The sequence below is a fragment of the Cydia fagiglandana genome, chromosome 13 (assembly GCF_963556715.1).
Source record: "Cydia fagiglandana chromosome 13, ilCydFagi1.1, whole genome shotgun sequence".
Taxonomy (NCBI): domain Eukaryota; kingdom Metazoa; phylum Arthropoda; class Insecta; order Lepidoptera; family Tortricidae; genus Cydia; species Cydia fagiglandana.
In genome coordinates, this window is record NC_085944.1 from 10,281,831 (window position 1) to 10,304,477 (window position 22,647).

A 22,647-nucleotide genomic window follows, 5' to 3' on the forward strand; every position below is an offset into this window, starting at 1 on the left:
ATCTTATGGTCATTAAACCAAGACTACAAAGCACTGTCCCTGTCACTGAATACTACTTGTGCAAAACATTACGACAAGTAACTAAACCTATTTTACCATAAAACACAAACAATAAACCTATCCATTGAGAGACAATAAGAATGAAGTTACTGTTTTCAGTATCGGTGAGCAATATCGAATTTCCTCAGGCAAAATACACCCGAGTAAATGTGGTCAATTGAGCAACACAATCAATTGGTACTTTATGACAATGGATTAGGGTCGGATTTCGGTTGAGAGAAGGTGGGTGGCAGGCAGGAGGCAGTCGTGCTCGAACGGCGACACAACCGCTAATTGAAACAACGACCGCGGCCGAACATTACTTATTCATGAGAAGTCCATATGGCGGCAGAACGTGACCGACGAGATAAATCATTCAATTACATTTTTTCATGAATAGATACACTAGCCAGGTATTCTGTCCTGCTCCTCTTAAAGCTTTCTCAGTTGCCATCTAAGCCTTGGGCTAGCTCATTAGCTTGATCCATAGAATTAGCACAAATATTGATTTTTATGAAAGAACACCTAACATTAGTAACATTACGGATTGTTAATGTTGGATTTACTCCGATTTGTCTATGGTGCGAGCTAGAAATCAAGAGCCTATAGGTATAATAATATATACTCCTCCCTGCTCGCCAGGTATCCTGTTACTCCGAAATATTATGTAGTTGCTCCTAACTATAACAGAGATCGCGTATTTGCTTACCTCCCCTCGGCATAAACATTAAACAAAGGACCGAATTGTGTGACATGCCCGGTCACGGTTGAATTTGAACCCTGTTCGCTGACCGCGAATTGACAAATATTGTTTTGCGTACCGCATTCATTAATTATTAACATGATTGCGCATTGTTACAATGATCCGTATAAATACTTTGCGGTTCCAATATTCATGATAGTAGTTTATATTATCCAATAAATCGGTGAAGAGCAGATAACTTTCTAATTATTGACATTAGTCCGTTAGTATGTTTAAGTTTTAAGAAATTCATATGATTTTTGTTTACTGTAAGTACCTATGTTGCATTTGTTGTTGTAAATATGATTGGATTTTTTCAGACATACCTTAAATACAAGATGAATGTTCTCCAGATTTAAGTTCCCAAATTAATAAAATAAATCACACCGAATGTTCGATTGAACCGTTAGGTTTCTGCATATATTTCAGAATAGTCCTTAACGAGTTTAATATAAAACATTTAACAATAAATCGGTAAAGAGATAGTGTTGCGGCGGGTGTTGTTTATCAGTTAGATGGGATAGAGTAAAGAGAATGCAGAGTCGCAGATCAGGTGTAATCATTTGCGATGTCCCGAGCGCGGGTCATTAGTGTTCTCGAATAAACCCGTGTACCGCAAACTAAGAATCTGTATGTGTCTGAGAGCGTATTTATACTGGTTCGTCTGTGCTTTTGATTCTCCCATATTAGGTAAGCGATTAGAATGAGGAGCCAGGTAATGCGTGCGACGGGGTGCGGTGGCGTGTTGCATAATTTATTTATGTCTCGGCACGTTACTCCCTTGTTGGGAGTTGTCGGCTATGTTGGAGCCTTATTCTAATTACTATGCGCAGAATTAGTTTAGTTAACAAGCGCGCTGTAATAAGGAACTACGGACGTCTACATACATCAAAGACAACGTTCATACAACTTTTGTGTTTTATATGACAAAAAAAAATATTATAATTAAAAAATCGGCTAGGGAATAAAATAAGATCATATCGTCTATTTTCCATGGAAAATTCATATATTTTCAAGGCAAGAGTAAATATGTAGATTTATTTATATTTCAGATGTTAATAAAGTTAGAAAAAGAAATGAAATACTCCCAATAAAAAATGTACAAATGGTGGACTTAATGTCAGACGGCAATCATTACCATATATCTTTTTTTCTAGCCAAACTTACCAAACTACGATCAAAGCTCAGTTTGAAGTCATATAAACACAAAAATACAGGAATATTTATTTAAAATCGTTCCCAAAAAAGTTGGCAATATTTCACTGTGAACAGATGTGAGTAGGTACAAAGCTAGATTTGCGAGCATACGTGAGTATGCTCGGGTAAGCCGGGCGAGCCATCACAGAGGATCAATCAGATCCGGCGTCGACATCAAGCGGAGTTAGCTTGCAGCGGCAGCTTCCACGTACACTGTTCATTTCCAGAACCACATATCTCAATTAGGCTGCATTGCAATATGAACTTTATTGTAGTCACTGCACGGTTGGTTAGGCAATTGATAAATTAGGTGGGATACGATATAGGTGAATTAAGCTGGCAAATGGAATTTCGCGACAGACCGCTCTCAGTTTAATATACTGCGGCAAACCGAACGAATAGTTATTGTGATTGAATTAACATATTCACTGCGTTGCGAGCAATCAATAATTTGGGCTGCGGTTACTGCACGGATTAGAGATATCGAAAATGTATACATATGTATTAGTCATGTGACCATGCATTGATTGTTATTCACAACTTGCAGTACCTACATTGTAATTCCTGGAATGTCAAATCGGTGTCAATAGCTCAATAAATTTCAAATAAAACGATTTGTACGAAGTCCAGTCGGTTTATTAACGTCACGATAAAATTCAAAGATTAACCCCTTAAAACTTTATATAGAAAGTCTATAAATTTAAATCATAATTGCATCGTAACGTAATCTTTATAAGCTAAATTTAAAGCGTCATAAGCTTATAGTATAGTATGATAGTCTTATCATAATTTTAAACACAGTCTTCAACATCCTCGCCTCACAAAGCCATCCCATCACACTGTTGTTGCAAAAATACATTACATCGTAAAACGGGAAAAGAAATCCCGACGACGAGCTGTTTATATAGTGACGATGTGATACTTAGCTATCTCGAGTTAACTGGCTTCGCAGATTTATTTACAAGCTACGAAGTATCTTGTTTAATATTGGTTAGAGCAACTTGTTTTATACCTCTTACGTTGCGTTAAAATGAGGCTGAAATAGTTTTCGACGACGGCGAGTCATCTATTACCGTCTAATACTAGATATGAGTTTTATTCATTAAAAGGTAGGGCAGTTTCGGTGAAGGAAAACATCGTGAGGAAACCGGACTAATCCCAATTAGGCCGCTTTCGTAGTCGCTTTCGTAAAAACTAGTGCCTATGTCAAATCATGGGATTAGTTGTCAAGCGGATCCTAGGCTCCCATGAGCCGTGGCAAAATGCCGGGATAACGCGAGGAAGAAGAAAAGGTAGGGCAGTCAGTGTCAGCATACAGTTGACCTATTAAATTTCTTTGCAAAGATTTAATTTTTTCTATTGGCTTTCATCTGCAAAGTTGCTCTTACCCTTCACGCTGCACACACTTATAGTGCAGTATTCAGTTAGCGTAATAGCACAATGTGTCTTAGCACATGTAACCAACAGGAGGCAATTAGTCTGCTTGGCTTACTGCATCCCACAAAGAGGAACAATACACTCTAAAAAATGAAGACCAACTAAGAGCAGTTTTCTCTTCGTTGACGTTAAGTTAATTACAACAATAACGATCTTATATAAATCAAAGAAAGCTGATTACTTAAAACAATAAGTGTATCTGTGATTGAACTAATAAAGTAGGTATGTTATTAATCCTAACAAGTGTATACTTTGCATCTATTATTAACTTGTTGGCATAATTATGTAACGTAGGTTAATTCAATCCTTAACAATTTAATTAAAACAGATAAATATGTTAATAGGTATGAACATTTTAATAGTTTTTTTGATTATTTTGTCTTTGTTGATTTACATAAGATTTGCTAGTTGAATCAACTAAACATATAATTTATTTAGAACAACGAAGATAAAACACTCAATCCCATTATGATCAAGTTATTGTATTGATTACGAAACTAATATTCCATTCTACTAAGAATTATTTGTTAAATCGATTTTCTTAATAATTAAATTAAATAATCGGTTAATCCGATCAATCAAGAGATAAGTAGGGGGGGATCGCCTGTACACCCGCTCTCCGCCCCGCCCGCGCCCCTCTCGTGGCGCGTGCGACCGAGCAGTCAGTCTCTGTAGCACGCAGTTGCGTTAAGCTCATTCAATTACTTATTCCTCTGGAAAAACCTGGTGTGTACAAAGTTGATTGCAGTTTTGGTAGTTCGTACAGTGGGCATACCAAACGCACTATTGCCTGCAGAATTAAAGACCACATCGCTGCGGTCAAGAACAACGACGCTCACAAGTCAGCTATTGCTCAGTGTCACCTTGAGTCGAGTATAAGTCAATGGATCGAGCTGCATAGTCCCAAGGTCATTTCGACAGCACGCCACTATATACCAAGATTGGTAAGAGAAGCCTTAATTCACAAATACAATCGTGAAGATGGGTTTTTAAACTGTCAAATGTGTGGAATCTTGTGATTTGTTTGACTAAAAAACAACCAGTGACATCCGAATCAAACTCGCGTAGTGACACTGTGAGTGTAGTGTGCTTGGATAGACCAACAAGTGTGAACGTGATTGGACCAACGAGTGTTAACCCCTCGTAAGCTTAGACACGGATCCGTGCGCGTGAATTTAAATGCAAAACGTTTACTTTCAAAATGATTAAATGAATAAGTAACATCTTATTATAATATTTTTTTGTTTTATTCATTTACCCCCTTTTTATAAAACTCTACGGGCTTGATTTAGTTTAATTATGTTTTATCCCTTTCTTTGTTGTTATATTTTATTTACTACTTATTCGTTTAAATTTTATACATTTTCTTTGTGCTAGTTTTTATACGCGCCGTGCTGAATAAATGCTGGTCCTCGTACTCGCATTATACTCAAGGCATTAGTCTTAAATACTAAGTAGATAATACAGATTACAGATTTATTTCAGATCTTCTTGAGGATCGGCCTAGGCCGATATGGCTTCACATTTCACAAGCACGCCTCCTCCCGTGTTTGTAAAGCTAAACCGGTCTAAGCCGATCGCCAAAAAGATCTGAAATAAATGTATAATGTATATTTTAGTATTTAAGACTAATTCCTTGAGAATAATAACGAGGACCACCAGCATTATTCAGCACGGCGCGTATAAAAACTAGAGATCTGAAAGAAATGTTTTAGTAAATGCGACAAAGTAAGTCATAGTACAATTGAACAAGAATGGTATTGTACTAAACAAGCTTCATAGTTGAAATGATTAAACAATTAAGATTCAAATTGAACAATATCTTAGTTCAGGCTAATAAGATGCATAAGTCGATGTAATCATTTTCTTAGTTGAACTTATTTAGGTCAAATAGTTAATACAGTAATTCTTCATGTTAACATTGATTTACATCTTAGTTGAAATGATTAAACAATTAAGATTCAAATTGACCAATATCTTAGTTCAGGCTAATACGCCATAAGTCGGTGTAATCATGTTCTTAGTTGAACTTATTTGGGTCAAATAGTTAATACAGTAATTCTTCATGTTAACATTGATTTACATCTTAGTTAAACTAACTTGTTTGTTTTCATTATCAAGCCCTTAGTTGATCTTACTAGGATCAATTAGTTAGCATAATTATTTTTCGTGTAAATATTGAACAAGATCTCAATTGGTTCAGTTACCTAACAATAGTAATAGCAATCAGAATTACCTTGTTTGATGTGTTTAAGTTCTTGTTAGGCTCGTATGGAATCAAGATGCTTGATTACGGCCATCAAGATATTGATAGGGCCAACCAAATTTTTTTTAGAGTGTACAATTAAACACAATTTTTTACAATTGGCAGACCATTATCGAATAACTTAAAGTTGGATTAATACATGTATCATTATTATTTCCAATAATTCATAAGTTCAGCCTCGTGACGCGCCGTATATATAAATTCGTTTCTGCTTTGTGATTGAAATTTATGTAAAGTAGCACGCTTTAATATGCCCTCCGTTATGCATAAGGTCGGCAAAAGAAAGTAGCGATGAGCAAGAGAGGGTCTTTTATATACATCAAAAGGCAAAATATTCGGCTTGTAAATTTTGGAAAATCTTAAGGAAAGTACAAGTTAAGAAGTGAAGTCGGCCTGTCATATAGAGTGCAAGAAAAACATTTGTAAGGGGTCAGGCGAGCCGTGGCGAGACGCCAGACCTCTCCGCGACAACACAAGAAGGTCGTGCAGCTGTTGGGAAAGATCAATAACTTCTGTTTACTACAGCCAATTCAAAATGTCATGTCATGTTATAGCTTTGTAAGCATTCAGAGCTTCATAACAGCACGTTGAACATGCAGCATGTCGTCAGACTGCGCTTACCGTCACTAACTAACGAAATTAATTTAGTTAGCAATTGGTTAGTACGTGTTTAAAATGAATCTTTACTTGCTCGTCGTCGGAGCCGAGGGCGTAACTTAATGATCGCGTAGAGCGCACCGGGAGGCTATCTATTCGACGGCAAATTGAATCTGCGAAGAGCTATTAGCCGACACCGCCGCGGCGCTCCGAGCGTGCCAAACCATTCCCTGCCTGACTCGCTCACTCCACCGCTGGCTGTTAAGGCGCGATATGCTTCGTAAACTGCAAGCATGCGGCCGGCAAATAAAACTAAACGACATCGCCCCACAACACGTTTATGTCGTCAGCTTTTAGTTCAGCTTATTTTTTTTTTCTTTAGCCCTGTAAAGTTAAAGTTTAATGCAACCATGGCTCAAGTTGTTTTAATCCTAATAGGAGTTACGCATGGTACCTATGCGTAAACTCTTTTATAGGTACAATGCAGTAAAATAAAGAGGTACGTAGTACAGTTGTTTGTTCAGAGTTATAAAACGCGTGGAGCATTGTGGCTTTTTATTGAAGTTGAGGAAAATGTATTCTTTCGGCGGCAGAGCAAGATTTTCCACTTTATTGGAGCAACAGCGCGGCAGGAGGCAAATTGGATGGGATTGCGACATATCTGCCGAAGGACTGTCGAAATGCGCGAGGGAGCAGAGGGTAAACTGTTCCCATTTTCCCCATGCACTGTCAAAGAACAGATTATACAACCTGTTTAGATAATAAAAAATGCCAGGTAATGCCAGGAGCATTTATATAAAGTAATATGCTTTATAGGTAAATATGTAGATTAGTAGTAGTTGTTGTTTTTACTCAATACAAAAACATGTTATAAACTGTCGATCATTAGCTGTCTTAATCATCGTTTCATTAACACGTTAATTTATGCAACTCTAATTGTTTTAATCGTTTCACTGTCATTGTATGGATACGCTTGGTACATTTAGCACAAAAAAATGGTGAATTATTATTTCCAAGCCAAACTAAACGTATATATAAAGAGCAGACCTCGTCATGAATTAAAAATTACCAACGTCAACGCATGCACTCGCGCACCATGACGTGTTAACTGAATCCAGACAGACCCATTAATAATTCGCGACCTAATAGTCTGCGGTTCACATTCACACTATTACCTTCAATGCGCCAAATTGATTTAACTCGTTGTTTTTAATCCGTTCACGGTAAGTTAACCGTTTTAATATATATCTCAATTAGTCGCATCGTTGAGCAACCGGCGGCATGACCACAAACTTGTTAATCTGTTAGTTGCAAGTTAGTTGTGAACATATTGTTTCAAATTTAGATCGGTTGTTAGAGACGTCGATATAGTAAATTGAATACTGGGTTTCCGCTTTCACTGATATACCTACTTGATAAATTGATAATATAAAATGAACATTCTGTTGAACTATTATTACTCGTGAGCCTTATTTTATCGGAAACTGTTGTCTGTAAGATAATCGATCAGTTGAACTACGAGGGTTGCACTGAAAATGTCGGGAATAGAGAAAACTGTCGCATCTAGACAGTCAATCTTTATTTTAATGCATACTTAAACTCAAACTGACCACGCATATAAATTTTCTTTTGAAAGTAATCATTCTGTAATGCACACGGCTCATAATCCCAAAGTCCTTTTTGTATGGCGATTTTGGGGCCTTAGTGGTTTTGTATGAAATTCGTAGAGTAGCCAACGGAATTGAAGTTTTTTTTACATATATCTATATATAAAAGATTTTTTTACTGTTGTCATATGAATATTTAGGAATGTCGAAATCTGCCGATATGCAACTTTTTTGGCAGTCTTTTTAATTAACAGCACAAATGCGATCTTAAATTTTGACGTCGCTTTGGAATGACATGCTTCTTTAAGATCACCCATGGGATAAAATGAAAGTGACTTTCATATATAATTTTAACTGCAAACGAGCGTACGATGAACTCTAGTTCATAAAAAAATAACAGAAGCCCATTGTAACTTTTATTTGTTCGCTGAGGGCATATTGAAAACCGTTTAAAAATGTGATCCGAAAAATCACTTGGCCAAAAATTCAAATAATGTTCGACATACAATTTTCAAATTGTCAGTAAATTTTAAATATAAATGACAACCAAATGGAATATACCTTAAAAGTTTTATAAAGAGTTACATTTTTATAAATTATATGCCTCATTCTATTATGTTATTTCTAAGTGTCCCATTCCCGAATATTTCAGTGCGACCCTCGTACTGAGCTGACAAAATAGACTAGATAGATAAAGGCAGAGTATTTCATGGCCCTGCCATTCCACGGCGAGCCGAGCCACGCTCCTGCATTTTAATATCGAGTCACTGCACGCTCCGACTATCGTCCCGCCCATCCAGCTTTCATCCTCTGCGAGAATCAAGTGCATTGTGATTTACTTCCGCATCGCTAAGTACTTTCGCCACAAGGCGCTGCAGAATAATGAAGCATCTTTCTGACACTAAGTTTATGATTGTTGCAACAAGAACTTGGAACTTTTTAACTTTTTCATGTAAAATATCAGAACAATGGCCAGTAAAGAAAAAACAATGATTGCGTTTTAATTAAAGACAATTTCAAAATCATAACATTCAATTCGGATACATTAGTCATGAGATTATTAAGTAATTGGCGGAACATTTTCATTATTATTACAGTCCGCTCTAATTGAAGCGCAAATAAAAACAAAAGCAAACTTGATTTCTTATGTCAGTTACACGTAGGTATTTGGCACGGTCAACTGAGCGCCTATGCAAAGTTAATTTGTCGTTCAAATAAAGGGTTAGGTTTATTCTCGTCTTAATTCAATATCGCGGTAATGGTTTGGTAAACTGTTGAGGATATGTAAACAGTGTGCCATTTCACGCGTGTTGGTTTAGCAGCGTGCTCTGAGATGAGCCGAGTCGCGTTGACAAGTCGAGTGGCAGTTTGCATACATTTTATGCGTTTGGCGAGAAAGCATAGCCCGGAAGAGGCGCGGCGATGAGTACCGATTTAGACTCGCTGCATTTAGACGTGTGAGATCACCAAGCTCATTTAGGTACGGACGAAAAGCACGCAGCAACAGTTTTGTTTACATTCACCGTTCAGCCTCGCAGCGCAAACGAAAACTTTGTACGACGTGACAACTAGCATTTAACTTAATTAATGAAAAGCAAATTTACACACGCCAGTAAGCCGATCTCGCCTGTCAGTTGCCCTAATATGACGCCATCTATCATTACTACATTACACGCCGTTATAAATATGCATGTTTCTCTCACGGAGACTTGCGACTTCATACATAGTCAATCGCGTGGCTTACGGCGTTACAATATGAGGGATGTCAAATGAGCCTTCAGTTCTGCTTAAATGTTTTTATTACTAAATGTATTATTATTCGTGAGCATAATAAGCACTGAAATAAAAAATGCGGAGGACGAGCGGACCGTGAAAAGGTGAAACTGGCTGCGCGCGGTTGATGACACCAGAGTTTGCCTTGTAGGGTTTAACGGAAGTGACTATCGTGGAGATTCCTACCTAATGTGCTTCAATAGACACGCATTCATGAACAACATCAAACACATCGCCATATTTAAAGGCCGATTACATGTTACGAGGTTTTCGCGCGATTTAAATCGTAGGAAACAATCGCCAGGCAATTATCATACAAAATAGGTTACATTCATGCAAGTAGATAATAAAAACCGGCTTACTATCGTACGATATTCGTGAGGAGTGTTTAACGATTCTCGCAAATATTTTGATTACTCTGATTCGGGCCTGTTGTTGTATGCGCATTTCATATGATAACTTCGTGGTGAGAAACTCGTGCCATGTAAATGGCCCATTATAGACATACATGCGAAGCGACTTACGTGCGAATTTACGTTGTTGGGCGGGTGATTCCGAGTAGCGTCGCCGGGGAGCGCAGCCAGGGGCAAGCGCGGTTTGGTCGACAGAGAGTTGGTACGGGGTGAGGAAGCACATTTTACAGCAGCCTGGAAGCAAAACATAATGTTAGCACATTTATATGAAATACTATCGTATGGCAGCGGCCAAAGCCTAAAGGCCCGACCACACCAGCTGCGTGTGCGTAGACGACTAGACGTACACGTGCGCGTGCGCTAAAATGTTGGAGCCGAGCACGCACACGCCACGCAAGCGGTGTGTCGTCTTTCATAAGGAACTGTATATAACAACGCGCGCGTGCATTGCACGTCTACGCACACGCACCCGGTGTGCACAGGCCTTAAACTAGCACTAAATAAAGTCGGAACAATAGATGATTATTGATTATATATGCACACATCAGCTGCCTAACATAATGATAACGTTAACAACACAATCATGGCAAATCTACAGATATGAGAGTCACTTTAACTGTAGCCCATTTCCACATTTGGAGAATCTATTTACGGAAGAGTAGGTGCTAATGTTCAAGTAGTTCATAATACTTGGGCTCAATACATTCATAATAATAATTACAATGCATATAATATATCAACTTTCAATAGTCGTTACACCCTTTGCGAGCGTCCTATCATCCCATGACAAGGGCAAGGGCAGTATCTGCTCCGTGTCGAAAGGGCTGCATTTAAGTGTCGAAAGGGCTTCTACGTGTTGGCGTCGGCTCCTCGCACGACTCCCAAACGTTATGACTTATGACTCATAAAGAAACTTAAACAATAAACATCATTATTTTGCAAAGGTACATATTTTGCTTTAGTTCAGGATTATGAATTTGTTTCCGTTATTTCTTGTTAAAACGGAAACAGACTTTTTATTATAATAAGTTAAATCAGAGCCGCATTGTTTAAGAAAATAATCGACATAAAAACTTGACGATAATTTTATCTAGTTTTAAAGAAAGTGAACAATGTAATCAATCACCCAATTTTTATTGTTGTGCAAATAGTAAGTACAACAACAAATCTTAACAAGTAGTAGCGGCATAGAAAAAATGTATGTCTTGAATGCGACTTGACAAAAGTACATGAACAAACAATCTTTGTGGGAGTGAAACAAACAAGAGGGTGCCTACTGACACGCTTTTGCATTAATGAACACAAAAAAATGTCCGGCTTACAGATCCACGGGGCACCGGGCGCCGTGCGCCGGGCGGGGGCCAACGAGTAGGGATATTACCATAACAATTAAAAGATACATCCCTGCCATTGACACGGCACTGAGCTCCACGGCAGATGTTACCGCTCGCGATGTTACGTGAGCAATAAAAGCAGTAACTGATTCTAAATGTCGGAGGAATTTTCGCAGTAAACAGCACATCATTTTTAACACCGCCGTCTGGAGCTTTTGCAAATTGTTTGGAACATTAAGAGTCCATCGCTTTATCCCAAGCGAGATTTAAATCCATAAGCTTTTCAGAAGGTTTATTGAGATTTTCAGTACAAAAAGGGTGTTTCGAGCGAGCCGAAAGGACGAAGGACCTACATCAAAAAATGTGACAACTGGGAACAAAGTGAACGCGTAAACCTTAACCCTCTGTTTGAATGATGCGATGGTAATGTCACGAATTCGAATTAGGTAGGGATTGGACCGTCTCGTGTAAAAGTGGCTCGTGTCGCGAGCGGCGCGACGCGTGCCGCCGACCGCGACCTAATGTGAATAAATAATAACAATCAACAACGTTTCACACAAAACTGGGGATATCACACGCACTTCATCATTTATTTATAGACAACACGTACTAACGCTCATAATTCCGACGGCCCGCGTGATTTATTGAACATCAGATATAATCGTGAGATAACATTACTGAGGTAGTCGGTGCAATTGTTTCTATATATTAATTCAATAAATTGCTTCAGATATTTATCGAATAAAAGACGAGCCTCGCCTTTTGCCAGGTTTAACAAACAGCGAGAAGGAAGCGAATAACAAATTTACCGAAGTTACACACAATAATCATTTTGCCTACACAATAAAAATTATGAAAAGAAAACACAGGAGTTAATTTAACAGGGAATAAATCTCTTCAGGATTGCGATGAAAGCAAAATTCTCTCGAGGAATTTATGTGACTTCCTCAAAAGATTTTTATACAATTCATTTCAGTCTCATAAAAAAGTTATCACGGATTCGCAGAAATCGGGTGAGCTATTTTTCTGCCGGCGGCGACGTTGCCCGTGGGAAGAGCAGCTTAATTCCAGATGCCTCGAACCATAACATTACTCGTTTTTCGGATGTATTTTGTGTAAGTTATTATCTTGTACAAAAAAGGGTATTCTGACAATGAGCTTGGTATTATTTAAGTGTTGTAATCGCTGTATAATTAACTTATTACGTTTTGTAGTTAAAATGTCACAGGTGTTTACAAGATGGTATCATAATGAACGGCGGTGACCAGCCGGCGGGCCGCATTGTAATCACCTGCCTACGCGCAGGGAATATTCCAATCGCTACCGAAAGCAGGGGCGACGAAAGCTCAAACGGACCAGTATAAGAGCGCTCTTTGATTACTTACTTGTAATTGTTATGGACCTCTATGTCATATTTATACTAGTTTGCCAGAGCGTTTGATTTGCTTGCGTTCTACAAGCAATGGGTGTACATCACGTTACACCTACTGACCGGTCATTTGGAGTAATTGCTTTCCCGCCAACATATTAATCACTAATACGACAGCGATACCACCAATTCAAAGATAAATCATAATGGCTCGTTGGAGACGTTTATAATGTAAAGCTGACACACATTCATTCTATTAGTAATATGTTTGTATTTATGCGACAGTGACAGCTAATAACCCCGAACGATGAATTAACCTATATTTTAATGAAGAATAATTAATGTTCGTTTTTTTAGAAATAACTTGAAAAAAGATAAGCGATCTTGACATGTCTTTAAATCAGTAACTATTACTTATGAAAGCAGAAGAATATAAATGATCATATTAGATTCATAATTGTTACATATTTGCCGTAACTTATTTTTAAAATGTGTTTATCAATTAAAAGACACATCAAGATTGTTTACCTTATTTCTAATGCTAAAAAAACGAACTATAATATGTGAACATTATTTTGTATTTTTAGTGTTATGTAAAACAGCAAACGGTGGTGTGAATTCCAACTAATTCAGTCGGCAGCGTAAAGATGTTTAACATAAACCAACAAGTATGTAGTTGAGTACATAAGTATTATTTTCCACGCATAAATTGAATCGAAACGAATGTCGGCATTGCACGGTCATTAAACAAAAACATCCAAGCGAGGTGAGAACGTTAATACGAAAAGCGTCACAGTTACGGTTGTGAGCTGCGACGAATTTTGGTGACAACTCCGGTGCGGTCAGGCGTTCTATAACATCGACCTATTTTTTCCCCCTGTCCCGTTATGACGTGAGAAACAGATGTCACCGGCTGCTTCACAGGTGTCAATAAGAATGCAATTACAATTACATTTTTCCTATTAAGTAATAAATTGGAATGTTTTATTAAAGAAGCTATAAAACGTCAACATTACCATATTTTATAATTTATGGTTGGTGACTTAACTCAATTAATATTTGAGCCGCTTATTAAAATATGTTTAGCTTAGAATAACAATTTTTTATTTAAAAAAATCTTTTTTGGCACCACATTATTCAAATGTATGAATACAAATTTTTGGCCGTGACTTCGTTCGCGTAGAACCCAAGAATCCTCCCATTTCCGAAGTTACCTCTTTATTACTTCTTTAGTGATTACCTTCGTTAAACCAGGCAGAGGGACAGATTCCGGTAAAAAGTATCCTTACTCGATAGTGTTTACATATTTCAATAAAAAAACATCCAATTCACTTAAGCGTAGGTATACATATAGATGCATACTTTTACTTTCACTTTCACGAATACAAGTGTGTGAAGTGAACCAGCTCAGAACTTGAGCCAACGGCAATTCAGTATTTATTATAAACCGTTTCATATAAGTAATGTTAAATTATTGCCATTATATTTAAAATGATCGATTGACTGATACGTCACAAAACATAATTCATACGAATAATACCTATATTATTTTAATTAAATGTAGCGCCAAGCGCGGGCGCAGCGTGGCGTTCAATTTGCCAAAGCTGTGTGATTAATGGCAGAATGGTGGATCATTAATTAAGACTTCAGACAAGCAAGCGTGGGTTACCGCCGCTTGGATAATGTAAATCGTACTAATCAGCGATTATGTTCAATTTTACTAGTCCCGTGCCAATTCACACTAATCTGGCACAATAATCTCAATTGAACGTTTTAGATTAAATGCAACTGATTAATTGTGATTAATGAAATAATGAAGCTTAACTTACGAGTATTCTAACTTTCTCCGCCGAGATTTAAAATACATACGTGGAGAAAAAACCTTATTCCCCTTAATGTAAAAGCATTCCTTGGGTTTCCAGTTACACTTATAAGTTAAAATAAAATCTGTTTAGTGGTCCTGACGTGAAGCGATAACAAACATCTGAGGTTTTTGTGTTCTATTTTTTGAACGGTTGTCTAGTTCATTCTTCGGAATTATTTTAACTTCTAAGGCATATTTAATATACCTAAATATCCTTAACTTCTATAAAATATCTGAATTATTTTACAACATTAAGCTAATGACACCGATTAAGTTGAAAATGTCTCCGTGATGATGACAAGATTTCCCAAAGGGCGACAGGCTACGAAGTAATAAACCATTATGAGAAGCTAAAGTAAATTTTACTCTCGGGTGAATTTTCTCACCCGATTGAGTTGCGATGTCATGGCAAGATTAAAATGATACGTCAGCATTCAATTGGTGATAATTTATACAATTATTACAAATCGTATGACATAAAAAAATTACTTTGTCTAACTGCCACTCTTTTTGTTCAGTTGTTTTCTTTGTAAAGAAAAAAATGTAATAAAAACCACAAGTCAAGCGCTGTCGAGCAACGCCACAAAAAATGTCAGAAAAAACGCGTACAAAAGCAAAACATTAAGTAAGTTTAAGGGACTGAGCACAATAACTAGTCAGGTATAGTCACAAAAAAATTTGATAGTTAACGAAACAATAGCCGATATCGTGTTTCGCTATTTATTTACCGTAAGGCAACGCTTTAATGCCAGCCAGTAGCGCCAGCAATACAATATTCACATAACACATAATAGTGTTGTGTTTATTCAAAACAAGTAGTACAATTAAGTAAAATTTCCCACGATAAATCTGTAAACCGTTTTTAATACATAATTGAGGGAGGGAAAGTAGTAGCGCGTGGAAACAAATATGAGGGCCGTATCGAAATGTTTGTAAACGCCTGTAGCGGGCCCGTCGCGTGTCGATCGTCCCCAACCCTCTCGCCACCCCTCGCGCCGAAGACACCGATATAACTTTACTTTCAGCGCTCCTGGACGTGAACACTTAAATAAATTGTTATTCATCTACATTTTAATTTCATTTCAAAGTGGAATGGTTTGTAAACACTGATTATTTATTGAGAACGTTTAATATTTTCAAGCTGTTTAAACAGTAACAAATGAAAACATAGTCGTATAATAAACTTATTGAGTGAACAATAAATTCTATTAGGTACATATACCTAAGCAAAAATGATTTTATTATTTAAAATGACCTTAGTATTACCTACTAAAGAATTTAAAATAACTACATACTTATTTTATTATAATATATTAGCTTAATTTAGGCAAAAAGTGAGTTCATGTCATCGGTTGATACACCATCCCGCCTAAACAATGCATAAATCGTCTGCAATAAACTCAAATGCCTGTGATACTGATAATTAAATGGTTAAAACACCACATCGAGTTTCGATTGAAGATGTTATACCTACAACAGGGTAATTCAAAGTCCACTACTTATTTGGTAAAATATTTCTACATAATATGTAATATTAGTTATTAGAGAAATCTCGAACGAAAATCTTGCACCAATGGCTGCGCGACAATAACATTTTTCAAGCAAGAGAGCCCTCTCTAAGTTACCTTTCCTTTTCTTCATCAGCTGTAGAAGGAAAGTGCTTAACAACTCCCTAAAAATTAGACATGCCAGTAGAAATAGAGTTCTATTGACGCCTGATGCACACTGACAAGAGTCGAAACTAAACAAAAACATCAAATTTAACTGACTGGGTAAACATTAACATTAATTTGTTATAATTAAAATTAGCAGACAGACGCGCCCTAATTCTGTGCGGCTCGTGGTGAAATTTAAATCACGCATTTGAATAATCGTGACTAATAAACGAGTAAGTAGTGGCAATAACTGGGAACCAAGAATTAACTGCTTTACTTGCAACGATCGTAAAATGAGGTCGCTATTTAAAATTCTCGCTCCCGCTCCCGGGGCGAGTTCCGTACAGGAATGCCGAATGAATTAATGGAGGTTTTAACATCGTAATCTTTTATTTGTGGACTATTTATTATACCAAGTTTGATTTATGGTTTGCGTGATTGTTGTTTTGATGTTAATCAGCTGTTTATATTAATTAAATTAGGTACAACACATAATTGGGTCATTCTACTTTTAAATGCACATTATGTAGTTGTCTTTAAAATTTCGTAGTTCATTACGTTTTTCTACACTTTGCCGAGCTATTTATATTATTCAAACCGTGGCCAATTAATCTAATTTTTGTTAGATTTGTTTTTCTCCCAGCCAAGGTAAAATTGTATTGAACAATTTACCCAGAATAGAAAATTAGCATTTGGCAATCAGGCATTAAAGCATTCGTGTGATCCTATTATGAACTCACATTGCTCCTTTCATAAATCCTTAGTCTCACATTTTATTGCCTTTCGTTAAGTAGCAGTCGCATAAACTACCTACTATTACACACCACAACAAGGCAAAGAGGCACAATTAAAAGATAATAACAGTACTTATAAGTTACTATTATTTGTTCCTTTTAATCTGCTAAATACTTACCTAATTTAGCATTTTTTTTTATATGTCCCTTTAAGAATTTGAAGGATTATCTATACACAAGTCTTTTAGAATTTCGAAAACTGCGAACTCCTTAAATAGAACTGATAGTTAGGTATTGTACTTTGACAGTTATTATTGACAGAAGGAAACTGTTCTTAGACTCGTGTGACGTCATTACGCGTCACGCGAGTTCGACGTAGCGACGTACCCAAACAAATCTACTTTTCAAGAATGTTATCTTAACATACATGTATGACGCGAGTAACGCCTCTGCAAACATACACAACTGACGAGAGCATCAGAGTTTAGTTTCTAGGTAGCAAAATTATCGGAAGATTATTCGGATTAGGCTCTATTATCTTTATTATGATAACAGTCATAAAATTAATTATTAATGCTATTTTGACTCACAATACTGCGATAAGAGAAATTTGGGAAAAGCGTGTTGGCTTGCTTTATCATTTTATTATTTCTCATATTAGCCTTACGTTATGGCTGTACATAATATAAATAATTCAGATTGTGTCAAATTGTTCAGACATGATGCACATTAAAAAAAAGTGTCGTGTTGTGTAAAAAAGGCTTTCAAAACTATCTCCAGTTATTTTGTATCTACCTGCCTAGATAGGTATTATTATTTTTCATCTCTCCTGTTCGGAAAGTTCACCTTTCATAGGCTGATAGGCGGGTGGAAAAATTCATTTCCCACCCTAGGGTGGAAAGTATTTTTTCATCTCTCCTGTTCGGAAAGTTTACCTTTCATAAGGTGATAACCGGGGCCGTTTACATTTTCAAGTGATTCGAGTGACTTGTAGTTATGTGGTTTACCTATATATCTGTTAATAATTTGTTCTAAAGAATTATATTTACCAATTATAAACCTACATTTCTCGTGTTTAACTTTCCTCATAGTCGAAATGAAAAGTAGAGTGTTTAACTCGGGTAAAAGTAACCATCTCACCGTCGAACTATTGGCGCTCTCTCTTCGTTCGAGCGCCAAAATATCTTGGGTGAAATGGTTCACTTTCCACCCTTGGTTAACAATCTACTATTTTTGATAGGAACTATTCAATTGTGTTGCGTGCAATAAAGTGATTACTACTACTACTACTACTACTACAATTGATATTAATATTACTTTCCCTGCTAACAACCCCTTATAATATAACTGTACAACACAACACAAGAATTACTAAAAAAGAAAAATTCGATGATAACAAAGTAACATTTAAATTGCCGAGAAAAGGTAACATGTAGCGGTAAGTTATCGAACAAGCTCAAATAGTTAATTTATCAAATCTTTCCAATTTCAATCTAGTCATCACAAAATACCTATCGTATTTAAATTGAAATAATACATAGTAAAGCATAATGTAAATATTAATTTCAGACCACACTGCAAATGTGATGAGTAGTGGTTTCAATGATAAAAAAACCGGGCAAGTGCGAGTCGGACTCGCGCACGAAGGGTTCCGTACCATAATGCAAAAAAAAAAACAAAAAAAAAGCAAAAAAAAAAAACGGTCACCCATCTAAGTACTGACCACTCCCGACGTTGCTTAACTTTGGTCAAAAATCACGTTTGTTGTATGGGAGCCCCATTTAAATCTTTATTTTATTCTGTTTTTACTATTTGTTATTATAGCGGCAACAGAAATACATCATCTGTGAAAATTTCAACTGTCTAGCTATCACGGTTCGTGAGATACAGCCTGGTGACAGACGGACGGACGGACGGACGGACGGACAGCGAAGTCTTAGTAATAGGGTCCCGTTTTACCCTTTGGGTACGGAACCCTAATAAAAATTAATTAATATTATATAATTGAATACAATAACATAGGTAAAGGCTCAGAATATACGTGAAAATCACACAATAACCACATTTTAAGCGTCCATCTGTCACTGGTAGCGCTTGTGGGAGAGTTCAGTAACCTACTTTGATATAGGTTACATAATGTTGACAATGTTGATCAAATTTAGCCGAGACTGTCGTAACTCGGTATACTTACCGAAGTTTGAATTAAGTACCTATTTGATTTCGCAATAGCAAGTAAATTTATTGCCATTAGAATTTTAACGTTGTAATAATTACCTAAGGAAGTCAAAACAAAGTGTTGAAGAGATTTCAAAGGGTCAATAGTAGCTCGAAATGGTTCGTGTAATATTACACACGGTTGCTGCGTCGCGAGTTCCTTTTTCTTTGAACTTGGCTGGGCACGCTACGCGTGTCTAGATGACACCAATTACCAAGAGTAGGTAACATGGGCTGTATAAAAATACAAGTTGCATATTTTTAGAAGTCGCAGATCAAATGTTACTCCTGGTACAGTCAGCAGCAGAAGTTGCTAAGCGGGCGAGGTGTTCAAAATTGCCTTGACGCGCTCTTATTCACTTAACAATAAAGTCGCGCCAAAATCATTTTGAACACCTGGCCCGCTTAACAACTTTTGCTGCTGACTGTACAGGAGACCCTGTATATATATGTGATCAGTAGGAGTGTTATGATATTTTCTCTTTTTTAACACCAGAGGAGAGTAGTCTGTGATACATATTACTTAAAATCTAGTTACTATACTTAAAGTTATTTCTTATAGAACACGCTAACAAGCATTAAAACAACACAATCCTACAAAAGTCATAAAAACACAATGAGGACACAGTTTACCCAAATTTTAATAAAGTCGCGTCTCATATAAATAATTCAGTTAGAATCACCGCCTACAATTCATCTAATTTATCACACTGTTAGTGCGAGTTGATCGTTTAATTACAAAGTAAACATAGTACACTGGCATCTATCAATGTACCTGTCTATGTCTTGTTGGCATATTATTGAGCGCCTATCATAATACGAATATAATGTACGTTAAGTATATTTAAATTGATAAATCCTACAGATTGTTTGGCATTGATTGACACGTTATTGTTATAATATAATGTACATATGTATATTATATCAATAACGTGTCTAAATTATTTCTTACTTTAATCACGAGACAAAATAGGTTTTAATTATTATTATTACAATACGGAAGTAATGAGGCATTCTTTGAGAACAATGAAAACAAGTTATAGAGTTGCGACCAGGCGGCATTACGTTACGAAAACTAACTTATAACGGGGAGCACTTCATAACTCATTCTGTAGTACCGTACGTCACAGAGGCTATTACCGTCACCGCCCGTGAGAGATGTCAACGCCTCCAGGCAGTGAATAGTCAACAGTATGATTATGATTGCCGTGCTTTTAGAACTAATGTGCGAGTACAAAATACCGATAAGCTTATGTTTTTTATTTACAATTGATTCTTCAGTGTGAGTTAGTTACGCATTAAACGTCAAGCACGATAAGAGGGTGTCGAGTGCACACTCGAAGTGGAGGAGTGCGGACAAGTTCACATTGGCTGTAGTGAGCTCTTGGCGGACTATTAGATCGCGATAGCCGAGGGTGCACAGACTTATCGGCCGCAGGCAGATCGACGAGATACACCGCGCCTTACCCTTGCCCCACTACACTACCACGCTAATCAAAAAAGTTTGTCAAGTTTATACTCGAACGGTACATAAGACTTTTATGATTACCGAGGCAGCAATCTCCTGACGAAGCGCCGCACTTCAAAAACCATCGCGATTCTTGCCACTTGGCACATCTTAAAGAGTACCTCGAGTACGTATTAATACCTTTAAAAGGTGGTTATAACGGATTTCGTTTGATCGGTAATCGTTGAACCCTCTTGAATATAAAATCTAAAAATTTCATAACCAAGTTAGAATGTAGGCCAATGGTTTTGAGACCTTTTGAAGTTTTTATACGATCTGTCTAAGGTCAGAATCATCAACAAAATTTCAGATTAGGTACATTTCATTTCATGCTAAGTAAAATGGAACATCAAGAAACGGGCTTTAGTATGTTACGACACTTACTACGAAATATAAACTCGACTCTCAAAACGTGGTCAGCGCATTCCCTTCTCGTGAGACCAGAACTGTTAAAACTTTAAATAACATAAGTTAACTCGCAGTCTACAAAAGTCGACGGGAGCGCAGAAATTTCAAGCAGCAACACGAGTGGTAATAAAAGCGAAACGAAGCGGTTTAAACTTCACCCAGGTAAGTATTATGTCAAAAAGTGCTAACATTGAGCTCCAGGGAATAACCAGGAGGGGATGGGTCATAGGGGTGTCTAGGGGCGCCGCCGAGACACTCGGTCCCTGCTCCCAGCCGTCGCGGCTCGTCTTCTAAAGCGGCGATATTGATTTTGTATAAGCACACGCAGCGAGTGCATCAGACACGTGTTCGAAGAGTATATTGCTGTGGCTTTTACAGGTATTGCACGTCTTACCGTACACATTTATGGCCTAGCGTCGTGCGCCGTCATAATTTAATTCGGAATACTTCGAACGCGATGATAAGGTGGTAATAATTCAACAAATAATCAATTATTCATCTATTGGTGACATTTTGATGGTTGAATTGCAGCAACATAGTAGTCATTAGGAAACATTATATATTACATATTTAGATTAGGGAAGTTACTATTAACATAATTTGTCATTCCTTCCTTTTAATTTTATTCGGATACTGTGCAGCATATAGCACATAAAATGAAACGACGATGTTAAATATTTTTCGTTTACTCTAAGCAGCTTATCTCCATTCCAAATAATACGTAAACCGCCAAAATAAATTGTAAATCTCCCACAAACGAACCAAATTCACGTTCTTAACAAGATAAAAACACCGTAAGGAGAAGGAAATGGATCGTAAGCTCGCTTTACCGAAATCCAATGTCTGACAATATTTCACGGCCGCATAACTTCATGCCACGTTCGAAGTTCGAACTTCCTCGACCGCTATCAGGTACGTTAGACGGGTGTTGGTAAACTTTACAAATTACTTTGGAACATCTCATTTTTATTTATTTTGCAATGTTGTTCTCACGCGCCTAGAGGTCGGGAGGTGTTATTAATCATGCTCTAGACTCTCTAGAGAACCAATAAATCTAATATTAATACTGAAAAAAAAATAGGCCACGTGAATGTCTGGACCGAGATGGGCCGGACGATCATTACGAAATTGACCCATAAATAAACTAACGGAGCAATTTTATGGTCGGTAAAATCTGATTGAGTTGTTTAATTGCTCACATCAAATCTTAATATACGTATACCAATATCCTATTGATAACATTACATGTTCAAACTTCTTCAGATTGTTGGCGGCATATCAGAACTATCAGAAGTATGATAACATGAGAATGGATAAGTGTTTCGATTGCTTATCTGACTACTATAGTAAATTGCCTACTTAATAGGCATATCTGAAAATCAGTATAGTGTAGGTATATATCTTTTCGAGCGATGGCGCTATAACTTTGGCCTATACTCGTGTAGATGGCGACATCTTTTGTCATTTTAACAAATTTAACACATATCAGTG

At 37.0% G+C, this 22,647-nt stretch overlaps 1 protein-coding gene across 8 annotated transcripts in view; it reads right to left on the reverse strand.

The window, feature by feature from the left end:
• Positions 1–22,647, reverse strand: part of LOC134670251 (fibrosin-1-like protein) — an 83,424-nt gene that overhangs the window by 55,618 nt on the left and 5,159 nt on the right. For all 8 annotated transcript variants that reach the window (XM_063527983.1, XM_063527981.1, XM_063527988.1 and 5 more), the window contains exon 2: positions 10,183–10,305. In XM_063527983.1, the coding sequence (XP_063384053.1) occupies positions 10,183–10,305 (123 nt within the window). The remainder of the gene's footprint in view (positions 1–10,182; positions 10,306–22,647) is intronic.